The sequence below is a fragment of the Alnus glutinosa genome, chromosome 10 (assembly GCF_958979055.1).
Source record: "Alnus glutinosa chromosome 10, dhAlnGlut1.1, whole genome shotgun sequence".
In the NCBI taxonomy this organism is placed as follows: domain Eukaryota; kingdom Viridiplantae; phylum Streptophyta; class Magnoliopsida; order Fagales; family Betulaceae; genus Alnus; species Alnus glutinosa.
In genome coordinates, this window is record NC_084895.1 from 6,691,865 (window position 1) to 6,712,330 (window position 20,466).

The window sequence follows — 20,466 nt, forward strand, 5'->3', positions numbered from 1 at the left end:
GCATCACAATGTTTTATAAAATGCTGCTATTTAAAAACAAAAAAAAAACAAAAAAAAAAAAAAAACAAAACAAAACAATAACATCTTAAAAGATGCTACTTATTTTTTGTAAAACACTACTATTTTATTTTATTTTTATCCAATTTGTTTATTATTATTCTTTTTTTAAAAAACAAAAATGAGTTCTATAAAATGTCAAAATCACACATATGACCCCAATTCGGAAATCTCTTTTCAGCAGTCACTAGCTATGCTCGGTGAGCACATTTTCAAGCTAAAAATATATCGCTTCCCCCTTCCCCAAACATATCATTTGCTCCGATACCCTACCTTATTTTGGCTTTAGTAGGTATTTTATGCATTTCATAATTTCTTTAATAAACAAAACATGCATTTTATTTTCCTAGAAATTACACGAAAATAAACCAAATTGAAGTGAAAATAATTATAACGTACCCTTGATTTCATTGAAGTAAAATAGGGTATTTTTTAGTATAGTTTGAAAATTGGAAGTTATTGAAAAAAAAAAAAAAAAAAAAAAAAAAAAAAAAAAAAAAAAAAAAAAGGATGCAACAATTGGGCACACATTATAAGCATGCCTAGTTCGATAGACTTGGCAAAAGACGGCCCATAAAGTGGATCTATTCCATTTTTGTTTGAGAAGAAAAGCCCAAGTTGGCCATGCACATTCATTGACTATCATTGCTCGGGCAGTTTTGTAAGGTGAACAAGAATTGAAATCAAGTTACTCTTACCCAATTTAAAAGTTCAAAAAGCCACAGCATTTGAGTTTACAAATACTAATCTTCCTTTTTTTTGGGAGACATAATCAGCAAATGCATAAAAGCACAAAGGGTTATTATAATGCTATCACTATAACAAAGTGTTATCATTTTACATCTCTATTTTAGCAACAAATTTACCAAATTCAGATTTGTTGGATTTTTTTTTTATTTTTTTTTTTCACTATTCTGTTTGTATATATCCCTTAAAATGTGGAAATGACAACATCCTACAGTTTCCCTAAAGTTGTTAACTGACAATACCAAAATCCCTTGTATATATTGTCCGGGATTTGGTCTTCTAAACAAATCAAAAACTCGCCTCCTCCGTTGTTGGGCGCCTCAAAAAATATCGTAAGCTATTAGCAAGAACCTGCCAAATTGGGTGGAGTAAATTCTACATCAGCATTGCAACAAAAGAGCTGCAGGGTGCAAGCTCAGCACAACATAATCTGATATTATCATTGTGAATTTAGTAGGGAAAGGAAATGAGAGGATCAGATTTATCCTTGAGGTTTGGAAAGGCAAGTATAGTAGTATACAGGCTATGTCCTTAATTAATTTTGTAAAATTCACATAATAATTTTGAAAACAATTCTAATGTTTTAGCATTGCCAGAATGCTGGATTACCTGCTGAAGAGGCTTGCTTATGGCTTTATCCCTGTAACTAACATGAAACTTTGCCTTAGCTAACAAACCCTAGGTCCCAAAAACAAAATGTAGAGAATATGTTAGTATACTCAGCATACAATAGAGGAAAAGAAAAGAAAAAATAAAAACAAAACCGGTAGACAGTGAGTGAAAAATTATTACCTCTGTGTCAAATTCTCCTGATTTAACTGAAACATTGATGTCGGTGATGTTCTTCACGAGATCCACCAATAATCCAGGGCGATCAGCTGTCTCCACAAGTAGTAAACTGCACAAATAACATTGTAGCGGGGGTAGGGGAGGCAGAGGCAACAAGAAATTTTATGTTTTGCCAGCTGGATTCTCATGTCAAGATGTCATGATTCATGCCTAGCAGATAATTGCTAATGTGGGTGTGGAGCTACAGCCTCAACAATTGTCATGGGAGCAAATGTTGTTGGGTTGCAGGAGTTAATCACATGAGTAAACAAAACTGATACACGCATTACCTCTGGTCAGGGCCATCACTATAGACCTTTACATGAGTTGCTATATCCACATCAACCTGAGGAATAACAACACGGCATATCTGAATTGGGACAAAAGTGTGGGACTTCAACAATCAACATATATTTTGTGCACCCATAAATCTATCAGGATGCATTGACACAATATATCCCTCATAAGATATGAAAACAAAGCCAATTGGACAATACTATCTTACTTCCACCATGTTCCACACCTTAATTAGTGAAAAAAATATCATTACATGACACAAGCAACTCAATATGATAGTAAATCAGCATTTTGGGAATTTGACATAATACTACTTAAGAAGTCTCAAGCCACTGCATTATGTTAATACAAAGGGAGCATAAAAAGAAGTGCAAAAAAGTATTTTACTCATGCAGTTTCTTCTTTATTTTAGTCATATTTATTTTTCTAGCAAGGGACCAGTTGGGGGGGAGGAAGTTGGTGTGGGGCGATAGGGTGCTTCCACTTCCAGTCGCAGCAGATCTATCAATCACTTCTTGAATAAGAACATTTCTACCATGAGTATGATGGGCAAAGGCAATGGCTACTATGGCAAACTGAAAACTGGCATCATCAAAATCAGTGCCAAGTGCACATTTTCACGCTCAATTGTGCATGCATATTAACAGTGTGCACAAAGACACAAGCACACGCAGAGTGCACTTGCACACACAGCAGAAGAGACCTCAAGCCACTGGTTTGTACCACATTCATGAAATGGCAGGTAACACAAACATTTTTATTTTTTTTTTATGAATAAGATAACCACAAACATATTCAACGAAAGTAAACATAGTAATAATATTCTAAATGTGACAGATTTATCCCAGATAGTTAACTTTGCAACAAAAAGTGCTCCACCACACACAAACTCCAACCAGATTTAAACTTCAAAAATGAAAATATAACAATAGAAAGATTTGAACCTGTTGTTTTGGTGGCATTACTCCAAAGGCTACTCCCATTGCTAATTGGCCGCTTGATTCCTGGAACATGTTGATGAAGCTTATAAAGAAAGTAACTCCTAGAAGTGGCTCTACCATGTGTTATCTAAATAAGAACATTAAAAAAATTAAAAAAAAATAAAAGGTTTAAAGATGAAATACCGGGTGATACTCAATCAGGTTATTTATAATTGTTAAGCGAATTGCCTCAAGCAACTCTGGATCATCTACTTTTCTACCAGTGTCACTGCAAACAAACTCCACCAACAAATAAATCAAAATCCATATAAAACAGTGACAAAAAGAACTAACTACAAGGAGTAATGAGTCACATGTCAAATTTTTAAGGTTTTCAAAGTTATGTAGGAAACTAAGATTTCCAACCGTATCAGAAACGACTAGCTGTTTTCTTATCCAGGAACAAATGTCAGCAACACCAATTCTCTTTTTGTTTTTAGGTGTTTGCATTAGTTCAAGGGATTGTCAAATTTGTGACTCAAATAGCAGCAATTGTAAGGAAGGTCACTCCACAAAACATATAAGAAAGTGTCTCTTTCAAGGACAACAGAGATCTGAACTTTCAGTCGAGTGACTAGAAAATAAAAAAGAAGAGGAAAAAAATCACTAGCATCAATTGCAAATTTGGCAGCTGTCAGGACAATATAAGAGCAGAGTAGACAATATTGTATACAAGGACTGAAGTTCATATGTACATGTAAGGCATAATATAACTTACGCTCTAGTGATGGCAAACTTGTTGTGCTTCCCAGAAGAATCCAAAAAAACATTGGCCTTAACAACATTGAGTCCAAGATTTTTAAGTGCATTCATCTGCAACCCATTTGCTGATGCTTAGTGTCCACTAACCAACATATTCTAACAAATCATACAGAATCAAAAAAAATTCTCATGCTCAATAAACTAAAGGAGGAAGTAACTGGCTTCATACAGTATCGAGAAGAGCTCCAAGCCGATCCCCAAAAGTTATCTCCACAATAGTTGCACTTGGATCAGAGTCTTGGTTGATAATAACTACAGGAGTTGGGATGGTATCACTATCACTAGGACTTGCATCCTGTTTGCCACCCAATTCCCCAAATTCAAAAACCAAAAGAAATTAGAGAAGTAAGCTAGTTAATATGCAAAACCCCCTATCACATAGATCAAAAATTGTTTACCTCCAGAGCAGTAGCTGATGATGCTTGTGGAGTGATTGCACTGACTGAAGATAACCATCTGACAAAAACCCACAGAAACTTAACAAAAATACTAGCAACAATATTGTTGGACAACTCAGCTACTAAGTACGATGATTTTATTATGCCATCATTTATTCTAAATACATATCCCTAAAAGATGAAGCTTGCCAAGTTGAGTAAAATAGAGAAATAAATTGTCTAATCCTAACAAAATGGAAAAACATAATTCTGAAAGAATCATAAGATCTAGTATGCAAGAAGATTTCATATGACTCTAAGCAATAAAATGTCCTGGTGAGAGTATTAACTTGCTTTTATCATCATTCTCTGCAATTAGTAAATGCTAGCTTAGAGAGATTTTGTACAGTATTAGCATCAGGTGCTTCATGGGAGGAAAGTTTGGAAGTCGAGATTGAATTTAAGAAAAGTATTGGAGTTTACAGTTCTCCTGATGTTTTCAGGGGGTTTTGAGGTAGAGGCAAACCAGTGGTGAAGCAAGAAAGTAAGTGGGGTTTGGAGGGGAGGTCATCATAAGGGCAATGCTGGTAGGGGTTTCGATCTCTCCAACAGCAACCATAATGGTGCCTCCACAGTGGTAGATGGTACAGTTGTTAAGTCTGGTTAGCTTGCTGGTCATGGTGAAAGCCAAGGGAAGAATGAGGGATTCAAGTGAACCTAAGCCACGTGCCAATGAAAGAGAGAGGCTAATTGGTGTGCAAACGTGTCGAGTCATGTCTGAAAGGAAAGCAATTTGGATGGGGTAGCAGCTTTGAGCGGGAAATTTTTCAGCCAATAAGCCAGACAGCTCTTCTTTTCAAGGATGGAGCTTGAATTCTAGAACCCCAGAAAGGAGGGTGATAAAATTAAGGTCACCCCTTCAAAAATGGATGCTGCTGAAGGACAATCCGACTGGGAGCATACCATAGTATGCTATTTTCTTGACCTGAAGTTGCCTCAATTTCCATGGAATAATTTTCCTCACAAACAGGATAAGTATGCTCTGATGGAGTTCCTCTCTAATGAAAATGGTCTTTATTTTATTAAACTTATTGAGATGGATGCTGTGAATGCCCTTGTTCATAGAGCATTTGGTATTTTGTTGATTAACTACTGGTGCTTAAAAGTGCCAGCCTGGTATGCCTCTTTCTGAAGAAGACCTTAAAAATATTCCAGCATGGGTGATGTTTTATAATATTCCTCTGGAATATTGTTGAAGTAAGAAATTCAGTTATGCAGCAAATGTATTTGGTAAGCCTTTGCCTGCAGGCACACAGACAGAATAAAAAAAGGCGATAAGTTTTGTTAGACTATGTGTTGAAATGGATGCAGTAGATAGTTGAGTTGAGGAATTTCATTTGCAATGTGACAACAGTATTTTGACCACTGAAGTTGAGTACCAGAGGAGACCACCAGCCTGCTGCAATTGCAGAGTTTTTGTCATTTCACAACTGCCTGCTCAAAGAATATCAGCAATATGCTGGAACAAGAAATGGACTTGTTTGTCTTTATTGTTATGTAGATAATTCTTACAGTAAAAGAACCACTTTCTGAAAGCACATTACTGATCAGGAAAAAAATATTGAGGGGCTGCCTTGGGTTCTCACAGGGGATTTTGGTCAGATATGTGGCTGAGAGGAAAGGGGGATCTGTTGATTAGACAGACTATATGGACAATTTCCATCAGACTTGCTAAGATGGAAGATCTGAAGTTTATGGGCTGGCTCTATACTTGGTCTAACAGAAGGCCTGAGAATCCCATCTTAAGAAAGCTAGACAGAGTGTTAGTTAATGAAACATGGATGATTAGAGTGGTGATTAGCGTCCTTCTACCTCAAGGCATTTCTGATCACTCCCCAGTAAAGTCCTTCCTGAGCCTCCAATTCTGAAAATGCCTTTCAATTTTTTAAAATATTTTTTGGCTTGGGCAGTATGAATTCTTGCCTTTAGTGGTGAAAATTTGGATCACAGCAGTGAAAGGGACTCCTATGGATAAAGTTTCCAGCCAGTTGAAGCTCCTGAAGTCAGAACTGAGTTAAATCAGAAGAGCCTCTCAGATATCAAGGAGAGTTGTCATGGCTAGAGAAAAACTTGAGAGCATCCAGAAGCAAATTCAGCTGAATACTGGAAAGGGTGAGCTTTTGTTGAAAGAAAAGAGTTGTTTACAGATGTATTGTGATATGCACAGGGCTGAAGAAAGCTTCTATAAGATAAAGGATAGAGGGCAGTGGCTAAGCATAGTTCAAATATGTTAAGTGCAGAAACAGTAGAAACAAAATCACAGACGTGTGTTTAAGAAAGATGGAAATAGGGTGGAAGACCCTGAAGAGGTCAACTATGAAATGGTAAGCTTCTTCCAAAAGCTTCTGAGTGTAAATTCTAACTTTGTTGAGCTGAATGAGGAAAGATTGAATGCTGCTATTTCAGAAAGGCGTGATGTTACATCAACAGAGGACTGGCTGACTCAAGAAGGTGAGTGATGAAGAGGTTAGATACGCAATGTTCTCTCTCAAAGACAATAAGACTCCACGCCCTAATGGTTAGAATACCTTGTTTTTCACAAAGACTTCACATATAATTGGGAAAGATATACCGGAAGAAATCAAATCTTTCTTTGCTTCTGGATGTTTACTTACTATTATTACCTTGATCCCAAGAGTTACAAATCCAACAAGGCTAACTAAAAATAGACCCATATCTTGTAGTGTACAATGTACAAGTGCATTACCAAGACTTTAGCAAATGGAATAAGGTAAGTTCTCCAAGGTTTAATCGGTGAGCAGCAAACTACATTTGTTGAGAAGACAAGAATTGGTGATAATATCCTTCTCTATCAAGAACCTTTGAGAAATTTTCAGAGCCTCCTGTTTTCCCACATCTTTTGAAGGTAGACTTGATGGAAGCCTATGATTCACTTAGATGGGATTTCTTCATAACTATTTTGAGGAATATGGAATTTCCTAGCAACGTGATCAATCGGGTTAAAGAGTGTATTAGTGCTACAAGAATCTCAATCAGATTGGTTTCTCTTGAGGAAGTTCAAAAGAATCAGGAAAACTTGTGGATTGAGAGACCCTGTGAACCACCTGATTCTCTCTTTTGTAATTCTAATAGCTAGTGATTGGTCCGCTGCCCTGTACAGGACTGTTCCTTAAAGCTTCTATTGATTTTTCTTGGTTTTACAGTTTGCTGGGGTATACTCCCGTTGCTTTTGTCTATTTTCTCTTTAGGACAGACAGATTATTTCTTCTTTTTGGGTAAGTAGACTCATTATTTTAATTGCCCCAAGAAAAAGAACTACAGAGATTATTTTCATCTCCTAATTTGAGAAGAGAACAAGTCAATACAAAAAGAAATAGTAAATCTAAAAACAGAAAATCAGTGCACTTGTATAAATCAACTTGATCACACAAAAGCACAATCTTGAGCAATGACATTAAACTTCAAATGAGATAAAACAGCAACTTCCTAAAACAAAGAAGTGGACAATCTTCTTCTTCTTCTTTTATATATAAAACATGAAGAAAGAATGAGAAAGGCTTACCCTGTCTTATGAAGAATGAAGAAACGTTTGGTGGAAAACCCAATGGAGCCCCTGATAAAAGACCCACTTGCAACACGATCAGAGGCTTTCAGAACACAAGTATGATCACAGAGGTACTTCCCGAGACCCCAAGAAGCCATAGCCACAGCCATTCTCAGATTTCCACTCAAAAAGACAGAAACTTTACAAAAGGAACAGGGTAATGAAGGCCAAGGAAGAAGAGGCTAGAGAGAAGAAACAAAAAGCGAAAAACCCAAATCAAAGAGCATGGCAATCTTGAAGAAGAAGAAGAAGAAATGGGAATGTGGTTTTTGGGCAAACAAGAAGGAGAAGAAAAAGTGGTGGTTGGGTTGGCGAGCTCTTGGAATATACGCCATTGGATAGATAGAGAGCCAACACTTTTTGTTCTCATGTATTTTATTTAAGGCCATTTATCTCATCATCAGCAGCAGCAAATTATCTCCAGCGTCCATTCCTCATCTCATCTCATCTCATCTCCATTGTCCATTTTATTAAATTACTGGAATTTTTCAATCCACCTTTCATCTATTGATTCGGTTGTTCCCATCTGCATCTAATCTGGAACCATAACAGCGACGCGTTTGGTCCAGCCTCGGGATCCCTCCCTCGATTCTTTCGTTTACGTAGCGGATAGGATAACTTTTTGTTAATGGAGAGGGCCACAAGCTTCAATCACCTCCTATGCGTCTAAAATCATCGTGCGAGAGAGCCGTGTGACTAGTATGTACGTTTGTTAATGTATTTTTTTGGAATATTTATAATTTTTAGTTTTTTTTTTTATTTTTTTTTTTTAAAAAGTGATTTGATATGATAAAGATTATATATAAATATTGTATTTGAGAAGACTCCTAAATAGTCAACCATAATTTAACATGCAACCAAAATATAAGGCGAAAAAGTAATGGACATAGATATTTTAGTTACAAAGTAAAAATTATTTGCATCAAAGAGAAAAATCACTCCGGGACTGTCAGACCTAGAAAATTTACTATTAAGAAGAGATAGCTAGTACAAGATAGTAGTACTCACAATATTCTTGAAGTAGTCATACATTGAACTTTAACAAGCACCTGCTTGTCTGCCTCTCAACTAGACCATTATTTGAAAAGTTTTTTTAATAGATTTCTTTAACTTAAAACTCTTCTCTAAGTTAGACTTCAAACGGTTGAACAATACAAACCAAATACTCTAAGAGAGTTAGCACATCTAACAATTTCTACATAAACACCCTCTCTTAGCAGTTAGCACAATGGAAATTTTATACTGAATTCTTACAATAACACAGCCTATGAGCCTCTTTAAATAGACTTCAAAAATCATAATTCTACTCAAACTCAAATTTGCATAGGCGGCATCCGGACCTGCAACTAAAACTTCATGAAATCACTAAATCGTGTCTGAACTTGCAATCCTACATCCGGACAGTTGCATAAAGTATTTAATCCACCCGCAGTCATCGCATCAGCACTCGAACCTCTTTGCAGACAGGTGTTCTCTGTGGCTTGCGTCTGCTAAGCCGTCCAGACTTCTTGCAGACTGATACTCTCTGTGGCTTGCGTCTGCTGAACCATTCAGACATAAGACTCTGAGTTTCTGAGCTAGGCGTCCAAACTCTGGCATCTGGGTGTCTGGACGGGCTGTAGGCAAAAAAGAAAATCGACTTTTTGAGTTGTAAAATCTTCAAAAATATTTCCTTCAACAGAGACTTGTCTTTTTAGAGATATTCTATGCATATTCATGCCTTGATCAGTCCTTTCCATATTGGAATTAATATTCTGTAATATTTTTCTGGAATTATGGTGTCCTTGTTATGGAACCCCTAATATGAAAGCGTTTTTGTCAACCAGAATGTAGCCAATTAAAATAAACCAACATCCTCCTTTTGATAAAGCTCCTCCTTTTGCAAGATGAAGCATGGGGAGTCAGGTGGCCTTCGGTCCTCCGACCAAAGGTATTCCGATACTCAAGTTAGTGTGCCTAACCATTGGAGAAGTGAAGGAGAGAGCTCCTTCGGGTGGGTGGAGCTTGTATGTACTTGCTAATAGGGGTGTACATGCGAATACGAATGCGATTATCTGCAAGAGGGTTGCTATACTTACAACCAACTTCCCACACTGAACTTCTCACACCCTGACGTGGCATGCCACGTTAGATTTTTTTCTCTCTTGTTTTTCACCCCTCGAACTGCCCACCTCGAGGCCAGAATCCAACTTGGAAAGTGCCAGATCCCGGCCGGCTCTCCAAATCTCAAGATGCAGTTGCCGGCCAATCAGATCCCGTCGTCCGGCTTCATTCGCTCGCCGGCCGTTCAAATCACGTCGTCCGGAGCTTCATTTGCCAGCCGGAAAGCGAGAAGAAGAAGAATGAGAGAGAATAAGAAGAACCAGAGAGAGAGAGAGAGAGAGAGAGAGAGAGAGAGAGAGAGAGCGTTGGACGGCCGGCTCTCCAAATCCCGAGATGCAGTCGCCGGCAGTTCAGATCCCGTCGTCCGGCTTCATTCGCCCGCCGACCGTTCAGATCACATCGTCCGGAGCTTCATTCACCGGTCGGAAAGAGAGAAGAAGAAGAAGAAGAACCAGGGGGGAGAGAGAGAGAGAGAGAGAGAGAGAGAGAGAGAGAGAGAGAGAGAGAGAGAGAGAGAGAGAGAGAGAGAGAGAGAGAGAGCGTTGGACGGCTGGCTCTCCAAATCCCGAGATGTAGTTGCCGGTCGTTCAGATCACGTCGTCCGGAGCTTCATTCGCCTACCGGAAAGAGAGAAGAAGAAGAACCACAGAGAGAGAGAGAGAGAGAGAGAGAGAGAGAGAGAGTTGGTTGAAAAAAAAAAAAAAAAAAAAAAAAAAAAGAAGAAGAAAGAAAGAAAGAAGAAGAAGAAAGAAAGAAAGAAAGAAAGAAAAGAAAAAAGAAAAAGAAAAATCTAAGGTGGAAATGCCAGGTCAGGATGTAAAAAGTTGGGTGTGGGACTTTGGTTGTAAGTATAGCATTTTCCTTATCTGCAATATTTGTGGCCGCAAAATCATATATCAATTTTAAATATAATCATGTTTTTATTAACCACATCCGTGCAGTTATTGTTGTTATTATCCACTATATGCATAATAGGTAATGAGCCTATTAGGGCATATTTGAAATGATTTTAAAAATAATTTAGGCCCATTTTTACTATTTTGGGCTTGTTTTAATTTTTTTGTTTTAAGCCATAATCTTTTGAAAATATATTTATTTCACATTACTTTTGCATTTTTGCCCAAGTGTTATACGAGAAAGTAACACAATCAACCAAATCAATGTAAACATAACTTATATCTAATTCAAAAAAAATCATTTCGGTGAATTTATTAAATATAAAATATATATTATGCGGATGCAGTTAATAACTGCATCCACATACCCTGTAACTATTATTTGCTTCCGCATATACAAAAAGCGGATGCTGGTGATTAATATACGCCTGCATGTCCACTCCTACTTGCTAAAGAGCAAGAGAGAAAATGTTATTGTTACCAAAAGGAGAGAGGGGAGACTTTGTATGAAGTCCCTCTCGGGTCTATTTTGGGCTTCTGCGCTGGTGGGCTCTCCTTGGGCTTGGTGTGAATGGGCCTTTAGTGAGCACCTCCAGCCCTCTTTTTGAGGTTCAAATGAAGTTTGCTGGGCTAGACTCAAACTTTCTAATCGAGCCTTGGAGCAACCCCTTTTGGGTTTGTGGACCTCATGAGTCTTGGGCAGTGAACGCCAGAGCATGCGTATTATTGGGTTTCTTTTTTATCCGAAGCCTGGGTCTGATCCGTACTAGGATCATTTAAGTCCTATTCAAGTTGTTTGTGAATTTATTTATTGTGAGAATAATAAAAAAAATAAAAAATAAAAAAAAAATAAAAAGAATACACTTTTAGATTTTTAAAATTTTAATAATAAACGCCTTAAAATAATACCAGATAGTACGTGGTAGGTTTTACCTATTACGTGACATGTGGCAAGTGACAAAGATTCAGAATAACTCTGAATTTTGAGGTCAGATTAACATAAGATGACAAAAGACTTACCAATGCAATTGGATATTTTACTTTGAAAGATTTATCCCTGAAACATTTCTTTTTTTTTTTTTTTCTTTTTTTAAACTTCATTTAACCGTACGGAAATTTTAATTTTTTTTTCTTTTTAAGAATATGCTTGAACTTCAAAACGTCTTAATTTAAGGTATTTATTTTTTGAAAAGTCTCAATAATAAGTCATCCATTAAGATTTTCTGTTAAATCATTTCAAAAATTTTAAAATAGCCTTATTTTTTCTAGAAAAAAAAAAAAAAAAAATTTAGGATTTAGGTATTGATTAAAATTTAATTTAATACAAGTTGCAAAAATGTCTATGCCTTAATCTTTGAAATATTTTATAAATTTTTAAAAAAAACTAAACACGGGTATTTTATAAATTTTGGTAGGGTTTAACGTAAAATTCTAACGAATGACCTGTTATTGAGATTTTTCGAAAAATAAATATCTTAAATTGAGACATTTTGAAGTCCTAGGACATTCTCTACAAAATGATGAAAGTTGGATATTTTAAATGTAGTTTATTTGTTTGGCAACCTGGAAAAAAGAATAGAAAGGAAAAGGACTATGAAACGACGATTTTGTTGTACGGAAACATATATTCAAGAAATGATGTTTGTAAAAACGCTTGAAGCCGTAAACGTTCTTCACATATTCACGATTCATTTGGGCTCACCAGATGACTTTAGTCATGTAAATGTAAAAGAGAGATGATTTTTTTTTTTTTTTTTTTTTTTTAATTTTTCATATTTAGTACAAATTTTTTTTTTTTACAAATTAGGGATAATTGCATTATTACTTTTTGGGATTGACCTAAATTACAGATCACTCCCTGCGGTACAAAAAGTTTATTGTGGTAAAGTATAATTACAAATTACTCCTTAAACCCGTTTTCCGTCCATCAAGTTAGCAGAATCCGTCAATGGATTACAATGCAAGTGATATTTAGAGATTGTCTCACTATTTATATAACGTGGCAAACTAAACGATTCTGTTAATTCGGTGGACGGAAAACGGGTTCAATAAGTGAATTATAATTATAGGTTACCACAAAGACCCTCCATGAACTTTTTGTACCACAATAAGTAATTCGTAATTTAGGTCAACCCCAAAGACCAGTGATACAATTATCCCTACAAATTAATCTAAAGTTGATTTGCGAAATAAATGGACACCAGATGTACAATAAATATAACATTACTGTAGTTTTAGAGTAATTCTACATATACATTAAGTGTCTATCAAGTGCTCTTAAAAAAAAAAAAAAATGTCCATTAATTGCCCATCAACAAATGAGGTAGCTTTTAAAATCATTATTGGGCGTGTCGATTGATCAAATGATGATTTTGATCAAATAATAATTTTAAAAGTCACTTTATTTTTTTATGGACATTTAATGTACTCCTAGAATTACTTGTAGTTTTAGGTTTTGACAAAAAATTTCAAACAACCCTTAAAAAAAAAAAAAAAAAAAAAAAAAAAAATCAAACAAAAAACGTAGGCCCAGCCCATTCTCCTGGACGAAGTCCTTGAAACGTTCGCACTGGGTTGGATTGGGATGCCGTGCTGACCCAATTCTATATAAAAGGCCTTGGTTTTTCTCCAGTCCCTGTGCGCCGTCTTGTGATAACAGTGAAGATTGCAGAAAGTCCGCGACTCCGAAAGAGCGAGCGAGAGAATTAGCCCACGAAACCTAATCGGCGACGATGATCTACGACGTGAACTCACCCCTCTTCCGATCCTTCCTCAGCCAGAAGGGTAGCTCCTCTGACAAGAGGTATTTCCTCGTATCTTTCTCTTTCTTTCTATTTTTGTAGATATGCATTTATGTGCTTATAGATATATTGGTTTGTGGGTTTTATTTGTGGTGAGTTTCTGGTTCTGTTGAAAGCTGTGGAATAAATGGATCAACTTAATGCCTTTTGGGTTGGTTGTTTTGAAGCTGTTGATGAATGGGTTGTTTTTGTGGACTCACTTTGTGGAAATAGCTTTAGAAAACTCGCTGTTAGAAATACTACTTTCCTTGGGGGAAAATTTGATTTTTTTTTGGGAGGAAATACACTTGTGGTTTGCTGCTTTGATACGAAAGCCCAAAAGGGGGGAATAGATTAATATGAAAAATGATTATAGGGGGCTTCCTTTGTTTGCAATTGAAACTCACTTGAATGCTCTCAATGAACATTGAATTGGTAAAGGAAATCGACTCAGGAACATTGGATTAATTGGACGCAGTGCGATGATTTTGATCTCTGAATATCTCTCGTATCAATCACACCTTCTTTGTGGGTTTTCCTACATCAGGGACTTGATTGATAAGTCTCTTATATTATAATTGGGATTTGATTTATGAGTAGTGCACTACAAATGACTGCATCCTCTAGAAGCTTGTTTGTAGTTATCCAAATTGTTTCCTCACCTTCTTGGGCTGTAGGCTGCTTCCCCCTCCCCCGTTCTGTTTAAAGCGGTACCCTTTGTTGGTGTAGTATGCCTGGTTATACAACAAAATCTATTACGTATATTCAAATCATGTTTTGTAGTGTTGTGTGTCTGTTCTTTTGTTTATATCTTTGTTATATGCACCGTCCTTGTTTGTTTTAGTGTTAGTTTTCTCTTTCATGTCCACCTCATAAATCATGTAAACCCACCAAAGTAGAGATCTACCAGAAGGAATTGCCTTATAGTATGAATGCTCTATCCTCTTTTGCTTCTTTTATGCAAGCAGTTTATCTGCTGAGATGAATACCTAAAATCCCTTTGGCATACTATAAATTTGCACACTGTAGTTACTTTCAAGGTTTTCCATTGGGGGTTTTGCAATTCTTTCTTCTTACTCAGATAAATTATTCATTTTAAAAAGAGTTGAAAGAACGGAATGATTATTAATATATGTTCTGCACTTGGAAGAAGTTGACACTGTACTTTACAAAGATGGCCATTGATATAGAAGGCGTGCATGCAAGCCAAGTCAAGCCAAGTAGTCACTTTCAAGCTTGGCTCAACAAACATACATGTTGGCTTGAGCTCGGTCTGAACTCAGGGCGAGCTTGAATAGGGGTATGAGAGCTTGGTTTGACTAAAATTGGCCAGGCTCAAGCTTGTCTTTAATAAAAAAAGAAAAAGTGAATTGCTTGGGATCAAGTTCAAGCTCAAGTCATATTTGATGGTATCTTCCTGTGAGTTTCTTTAAAGAGATGAAGTCTTTTATGTGACGAAGGTGATGGTGTCAGCTTTCCCAATTGGGTTCTGCTGTGGTGGTGTCAGGATCATGGAGAGATACATGAAAGTCTTTGCGTGTTGGAAAAAGAGTGAGATAACGCCATAAAATCACAAGTTGTAAAAGCAGTATAAATGGAGGAAAATACTGTCAAACAATTTTCGCAACTTTGAGAATAAAGTTGACGATTTCTAGAAATCATGAGTTTAGATAAAAGCATTGTCTCATCATGAGATGGAGGAACTACCTTCTTCTTCTTTTTTCTTTGTAACAGTATGTTAGGATTAGAAAAGAAATTGAGTGAAGAGAAAATGGGATGAACAGGAAAAAAAGAAAAGAAAAGGTGAAAGCATCATCTGTTTGAATGTTTATGTTTTGTTTGAGTTGATTTCTTTGATAGGAAATAAAAAAAGAAAGAAAAGTTTAAAAGTAGTAAATTGTATTATTTTTGGTTATTGGTTAAATTGAAAGGAAATTAAAGGAAAAAAGGTAATTATGGAATAAATGCCAGAATTTGATCTTAATTTTAAAATAAACATTAAATTTTCAATTCTATCAATATTTATCCTGTAATTTCAAGATTGACAAAATCTCTACATTTATAAGTTTCTGTTGACTAAAAATTACAAATGAGAAGTCTTGTTTTTTTTTATAAGTACAAATGAGAAGTCTTGTTAGTCATAAGAATATGCTCATAGAGGGGAAACAACTGGAAACGGTTGTTAACTCCCTGTAGGGTGAAAAGCCAAAAAAGGATATCTGACGAGGGGCTCATGTCTGATTAGCCAGTTGCTGTGGCAATAGCTTACTAAGGTAATGACCCATATAAACTGTGCCTTGAGACCTATCTGAATACCAAAACTCCGTCTATGTAAATTATAGGAAGTATTTTGACAAAAACAATTGCAAAAATGCTTACCCATGCATAGAACCCTAATAGATAAATGCAGTCCAACTAATGAAGCTGCCATTATTTTGCGTCTTTTTGTACTAACATATCGCTTGATGTTCACATGAGGAGTTTTTTAGTATCCAAATAGTTCACTGATGTGCAGATTGCAAAAATTCTAAAGTTTTAGAGATTAATTTGAAACGTATGTGGAAGGAAAGGAATGATAGAAACTTTGTAGACAGGGAGAGGACGCTGGGGGGAAATTTGATCCTTGTTTTACGAAACATTGTATTTATGGATGGCGGTGTATATGTCTCCTCAGTCGATTAATTATAGTGACTTCCTTGTTCGTTTTGCTCTTTGCCTCTTTCTAGTTAGGTGGTTCCTTTTATATACTTCCTATGTATTTAAGGGTACTTTACATTTCCCATAATATAAATATATTATACTTCAACGAGCTGTAAGCGAGTCGAGTTGGTGTAGGAGCGGCTCACGAGCCTAAACTAGCTGCGTTGAGTTTAAATGGGTTGGGCTCTAAATTTTTGTCCAAGCTTAAAATAATGGAACTCGAGTTGGGATTATTAGTGTCGAGTTCGAGCTGTTCATGGTTCATTTGCAGCACTAATCTAGATTGTTGTATATATTTGTATTAGAGCTGGCATTTTGTCACCTATACAAAGTAATACATCCTTAATATTTGGTTTAGTCCTGGTTAGTTGTTTTGGAGTTCAAATTTTTTTGGCTGGTTGGATGTAGTTTGATCATTGATGATTGGGTTCAGTTCTGGCCCACATACCAAATTCAACCTGATTTTTATGATTTCTTTATTATTCTTTTTTCATATATGTTCAGACTGATTTATTATATTAATATGTTTGAGTCTTATGTCATTTCATAGTGTGTTTGGTGAGGTATCTATAGTCTTATGCCAACTCTTAACATTTTCATTTGGATCTTTATCTGTGTCCCTCTCTTAGGTGAATATTCAGTCCTTTCTTCATCCATTAAAGCTCTTGATTTTGTTTTTAATATTGATACTTGGTGTGTTTAACCACCTATTTGGAGTATGCAAAATGCACATATGCGTGCATGACCTATTTTTGTTCTTTTCAATTCACTTAATCGGTTGATTTGTATGTCGTGAAATTGAACAGCGCAACTTGTTCATCTTGTTCCTCTGAAATGTTTCTGATTTCGGGATGTTTTTTCAATGTGGTTTCCAGGAAATTGGAAGAGCAGAAACCAAAGGAGCAGAGACCCAAAGCAAGCGAGAATAAGCCTATTATGACAGAGTGATATCCACTTGGGCTTTTTATGTTTAAAATGGGGTTGAGTGGTTGATGTTTGAACTGCTATTCTAAATGTCAACTTATTCTTGATTAAACCTATGGTTTTATGACTTTCCTTTTGACTTTGTAATGATCTCTGCTTGGACATGGATGTTATTTTGAGTTTATAATGGGATTATCAAGGACTGCTGGTTGACTTAAATAGGGTAAAGCTTTCTTTAGGAACAATTAAAGCTATATGCTCTGCCTTTGTTGGTTAAGATGCTGAAATTGTCAACAGTAGGCCCTTCTTGTCCATGTTTATATGGAAGTCATTATATTACCTGAGAACATCATGGGTTTGAGCCTTAAAGGTGGGGTCTGAGCTGAAATGAATTAGATTATTTACATCTAGCTCAGCAAATTTTAGCTAAAAATCACATTTTTTTTTTTTTAAATAAATAAATAGGTATCAACCTTTTTCAAAGCACTCTTTTTTGCCCATTTTTACTATAGGGTTAGCCGCAATAACCTTTGGCTGCCCTGCCCAATGAGAATGCCCCCGGTGGCTGTTGCTAGTCCTTTGTAGCCAGAGGCAAATGTCAATGTCTGGGGATTCCCATTCCTATGAGCAAACAAAGGCGTCAATATTTCCATTATTTTCTTTCTAAACAACAAATCAGTAGCTTCACATGAATGTTATGGTAAAATCTTGATGTGAAATGAAATAAGGAGTATGAATTGCATGAGTTAATTGAAACATTAGCACTGATAGCTTGGCATTCTTGTGAACTTTACTGCTCCATAAAAGGGCCAACTCCTTAATGAGAGCTTTTGTGGCTTTTCAACTGTCAAACAAGGAGTAATTATTAGATCAAAATCTAATAATGATAATCTCAAATTTAATGGTGATTTTAAAAGTCACTTAACATTTTGAATGACACAAAAATTATAATCCTTCCTATATCATTACTCGTAAAACAAGTGTTGTAATGCTATTCAAGTTCGGTGGTGTATGGCCGTACAGGTATTGCCACCATAAACTATGGGAGATAAGGCGTCATGCAGGATGAAAGATAAATAATCAAGTCTTTTCATTTTATTTAAATTACTAGTTTTATTTAGGTTATCAGTTTTTACTTTTATGTTTTGATGGTCAATTATTATTATGTAATTCAATGACAAGTTTGGCTCAAAATTAGTTGAATTAGGGTTTGGATTTTTGTCTGTCTCTATTTAAATTTGTTTTTGTACTCCAATGGATAAGATTGGATATCAATGAAACTTATATTTTTCTAAACTATTGACAGATTGATCTTTTCGTTGGTAACGTTCTATCAAACCCCATTATTAGCCAGTGAGATTTTGTTCAACATAGAAACCATAGATTTTTTCTTTATTTTTTGTTTTGTTAAAAAAAAAAAAAAAATTCTTGTCTTGCGTCAATTTTGGTATCACAGCACAAGAATTGATTGTTTTCCATAGCAATCAGCGATCTACAACCACTAAAAATCATTATTAAATTTTAAATAAATTACTTTTAAATGTTACATCCAATAATAATTTTTACTGTCCAACCGTAATATCTTTGGGAGAGAGAGAGTGTGTAGCACAAAAAATAAAAATAATAAAAAATAATAAAAAAAACCACGTTCTTCGATCAACACAGCCACATCTTCGTTCAGCCATCCCACCGACACAGCACCCAACCACTGCCGTGCGGTGACGCCCATATCCATCGTCAACCCACCGCACCAGCAGCCCACGCCACCTGCAAGCCTTCTTTTTTTTTTTTTTTTCCGTCGTTATCGGTGGAGAGAAGCTCTGTTTGTTGGCTCAGAAACAAGAAAACAATGAAGTCTTTCTTTTCCTTTGGTCAACAAAGGCAAAGCGGTAGACAAAAAGAAGAAGAAGCTAGAAGCAAGTAGCAAGCTTTTTGCTATGGTCAACAAGTCAAGAAACAACAAAAGCAAGCATATAAATAAAAGATTGCACAGTTCATAAAGGAAAATATCATGCTTGCATGTTTAAGATAGTTTAATTTAATCGTTCGTAAACGTTTACTTATATGCCTCTAATACTCATCCACAATCCCGGACATCTTAACTTTACATCATTGCAAATCATACTCTAAAATTAATTAGACATATTCCGATAAATATATATATATATATATATATATATATATATATATATATATATATATATATATATATATATATAAAATCTTAATCTTACACGTGAAATCTTAATCATGCATATAAAACCCAATTTATGCTTTAAACACCCTAATATCACCCTTTCTGCCTTCATTGATCGTTCGATTCTTAGGGGACGATTGATTGATATTTACCATAATCCAATAATTACTAAAAACTTTTGACAAAACCTAATCTTAAGTTTAACCAAGACTCCTGACAGTCTTAAAAAGCCTAACAAGCATCATCCATTGTGTTATACCGTGTTAAATATAAGCATGGTTTATGAGCATCATTAAAAGACATAAAAGATTCTTGTAATATATCCTAATCCATTTGCTAATAATAGGAGATAAGTGCATTCAAGCGTAAAATGATGTGTGTTTTAATGTTGTTTGTTATTTAAAAGAAAACAAATCTTAGAAGTCTAGTTTCCTTGCATGGATCTAATTTCTTAAAATAAAAATACCAACTTTAACTCATGGAATTAGAAAAACAACTAATTAAGCATAGTTAGATACGAAAATATACAATAAAATCGTGCATAAAAACTGAACCTAGATATTGTGATTAGCACATTATACCACAATGATAGAAGCTCTCTAAGCAAAACCTCCAAGAAAGCCCCCACCCCCTCCTTTCTCTCGATCTCTAGGGTTTAGGTTTCTAAAATGGGCAAAAATATGATCCAAGGTTCTTAATTAGTCCTTAAATAAAGCTCTCCCACAACCATGCAGGTAGGCATCTATCAATTGATCAATGTGCCAAGTGCATCGATTGATCAATGGTAAGGTCGATCGATCGATGCACTGAACCCTAAAAATTTTAAAACTCCTTTAACACTTTTTGTGTAACACTTGTACATGTAGGCATATGTATATTCTCTTTAATAAATTTGAAATATTGGTAACGACCCTATGGTTTATAAATGGGTAATTATTTTAAAATAATTTCCACATAATTACCGGGGCGTTACAAAGAGAGAATTGTCAATTTTTAGTGTTTTTTTTTAGCATTTTGGGAGTGAACAGTGCTCCATAAATTCTACACCAAATTGGGGAGCCGGATGGAGAGTAAAAAAGAGGCATTTTAGCATTGTGGCTCAACAAACTAAAAATTTCAGCAAAATAGAGAGCCTATAATGAGAATTATGCTCTATTATGCTGTGGAAGAGGGGCTTAACAAAATTAATATAG

General features: G+C 35.6%; 2 protein-coding genes across 2 annotated transcripts; one reads left to right on the plus strand and one right to left on the minus strand.

The window, feature by feature from the left end:
- Nucleotides 1–829: 829 nt before the first annotated feature.
- Nucleotides 830–8,025, minus strand: LOC133879601 (ACT domain-containing protein ACR11-like). The gene is made up of 10 exons (XM_062318228.1): nucleotides 7,632–8,025; nucleotides 4,070–4,127; nucleotides 3,841–3,966; nucleotides 3,628–3,722; nucleotides 3,054–3,138; nucleotides 2,874–2,933; nucleotides 1,923–1,978; nucleotides 1,597–1,702; nucleotides 1,414–1,482; nucleotides 830–1,155 (listed from the first exon to the last, which is right to left on the minus strand). Exons 1-10 carry the CDS (start codon nucleotides 7,781–7,783, stop codon nucleotides 1,093–1,095), a joined length of 870 nt encoding a protein of 289 aa, XP_062174212.1. The 5' UTR covers nucleotides 7,784–8,025; the 3' UTR covers nucleotides 830–1,092.
- Nucleotides 8,026–13,291: 5,266 nt separating this feature from the next.
- On the plus strand, nucleotides 13,292–17,295 carry LOC133879602 (wound-induced basic protein). The gene is made up of 2 exons (XM_062318229.1): nucleotides 13,292–13,475; nucleotides 17,028–17,295. The coding sequence occupies exons 1-2, from the start codon at nucleotides 13,405–13,407 to the stop codon at nucleotides 17,098–17,100; spliced, it is 144 nt and encodes a 47-aa protein (XP_062174213.1). The 5' UTR covers nucleotides 13,292–13,404; the 3' UTR covers nucleotides 17,101–17,295.
- Nucleotides 17,296–20,466: the final 3,171 nt, after the last annotated feature.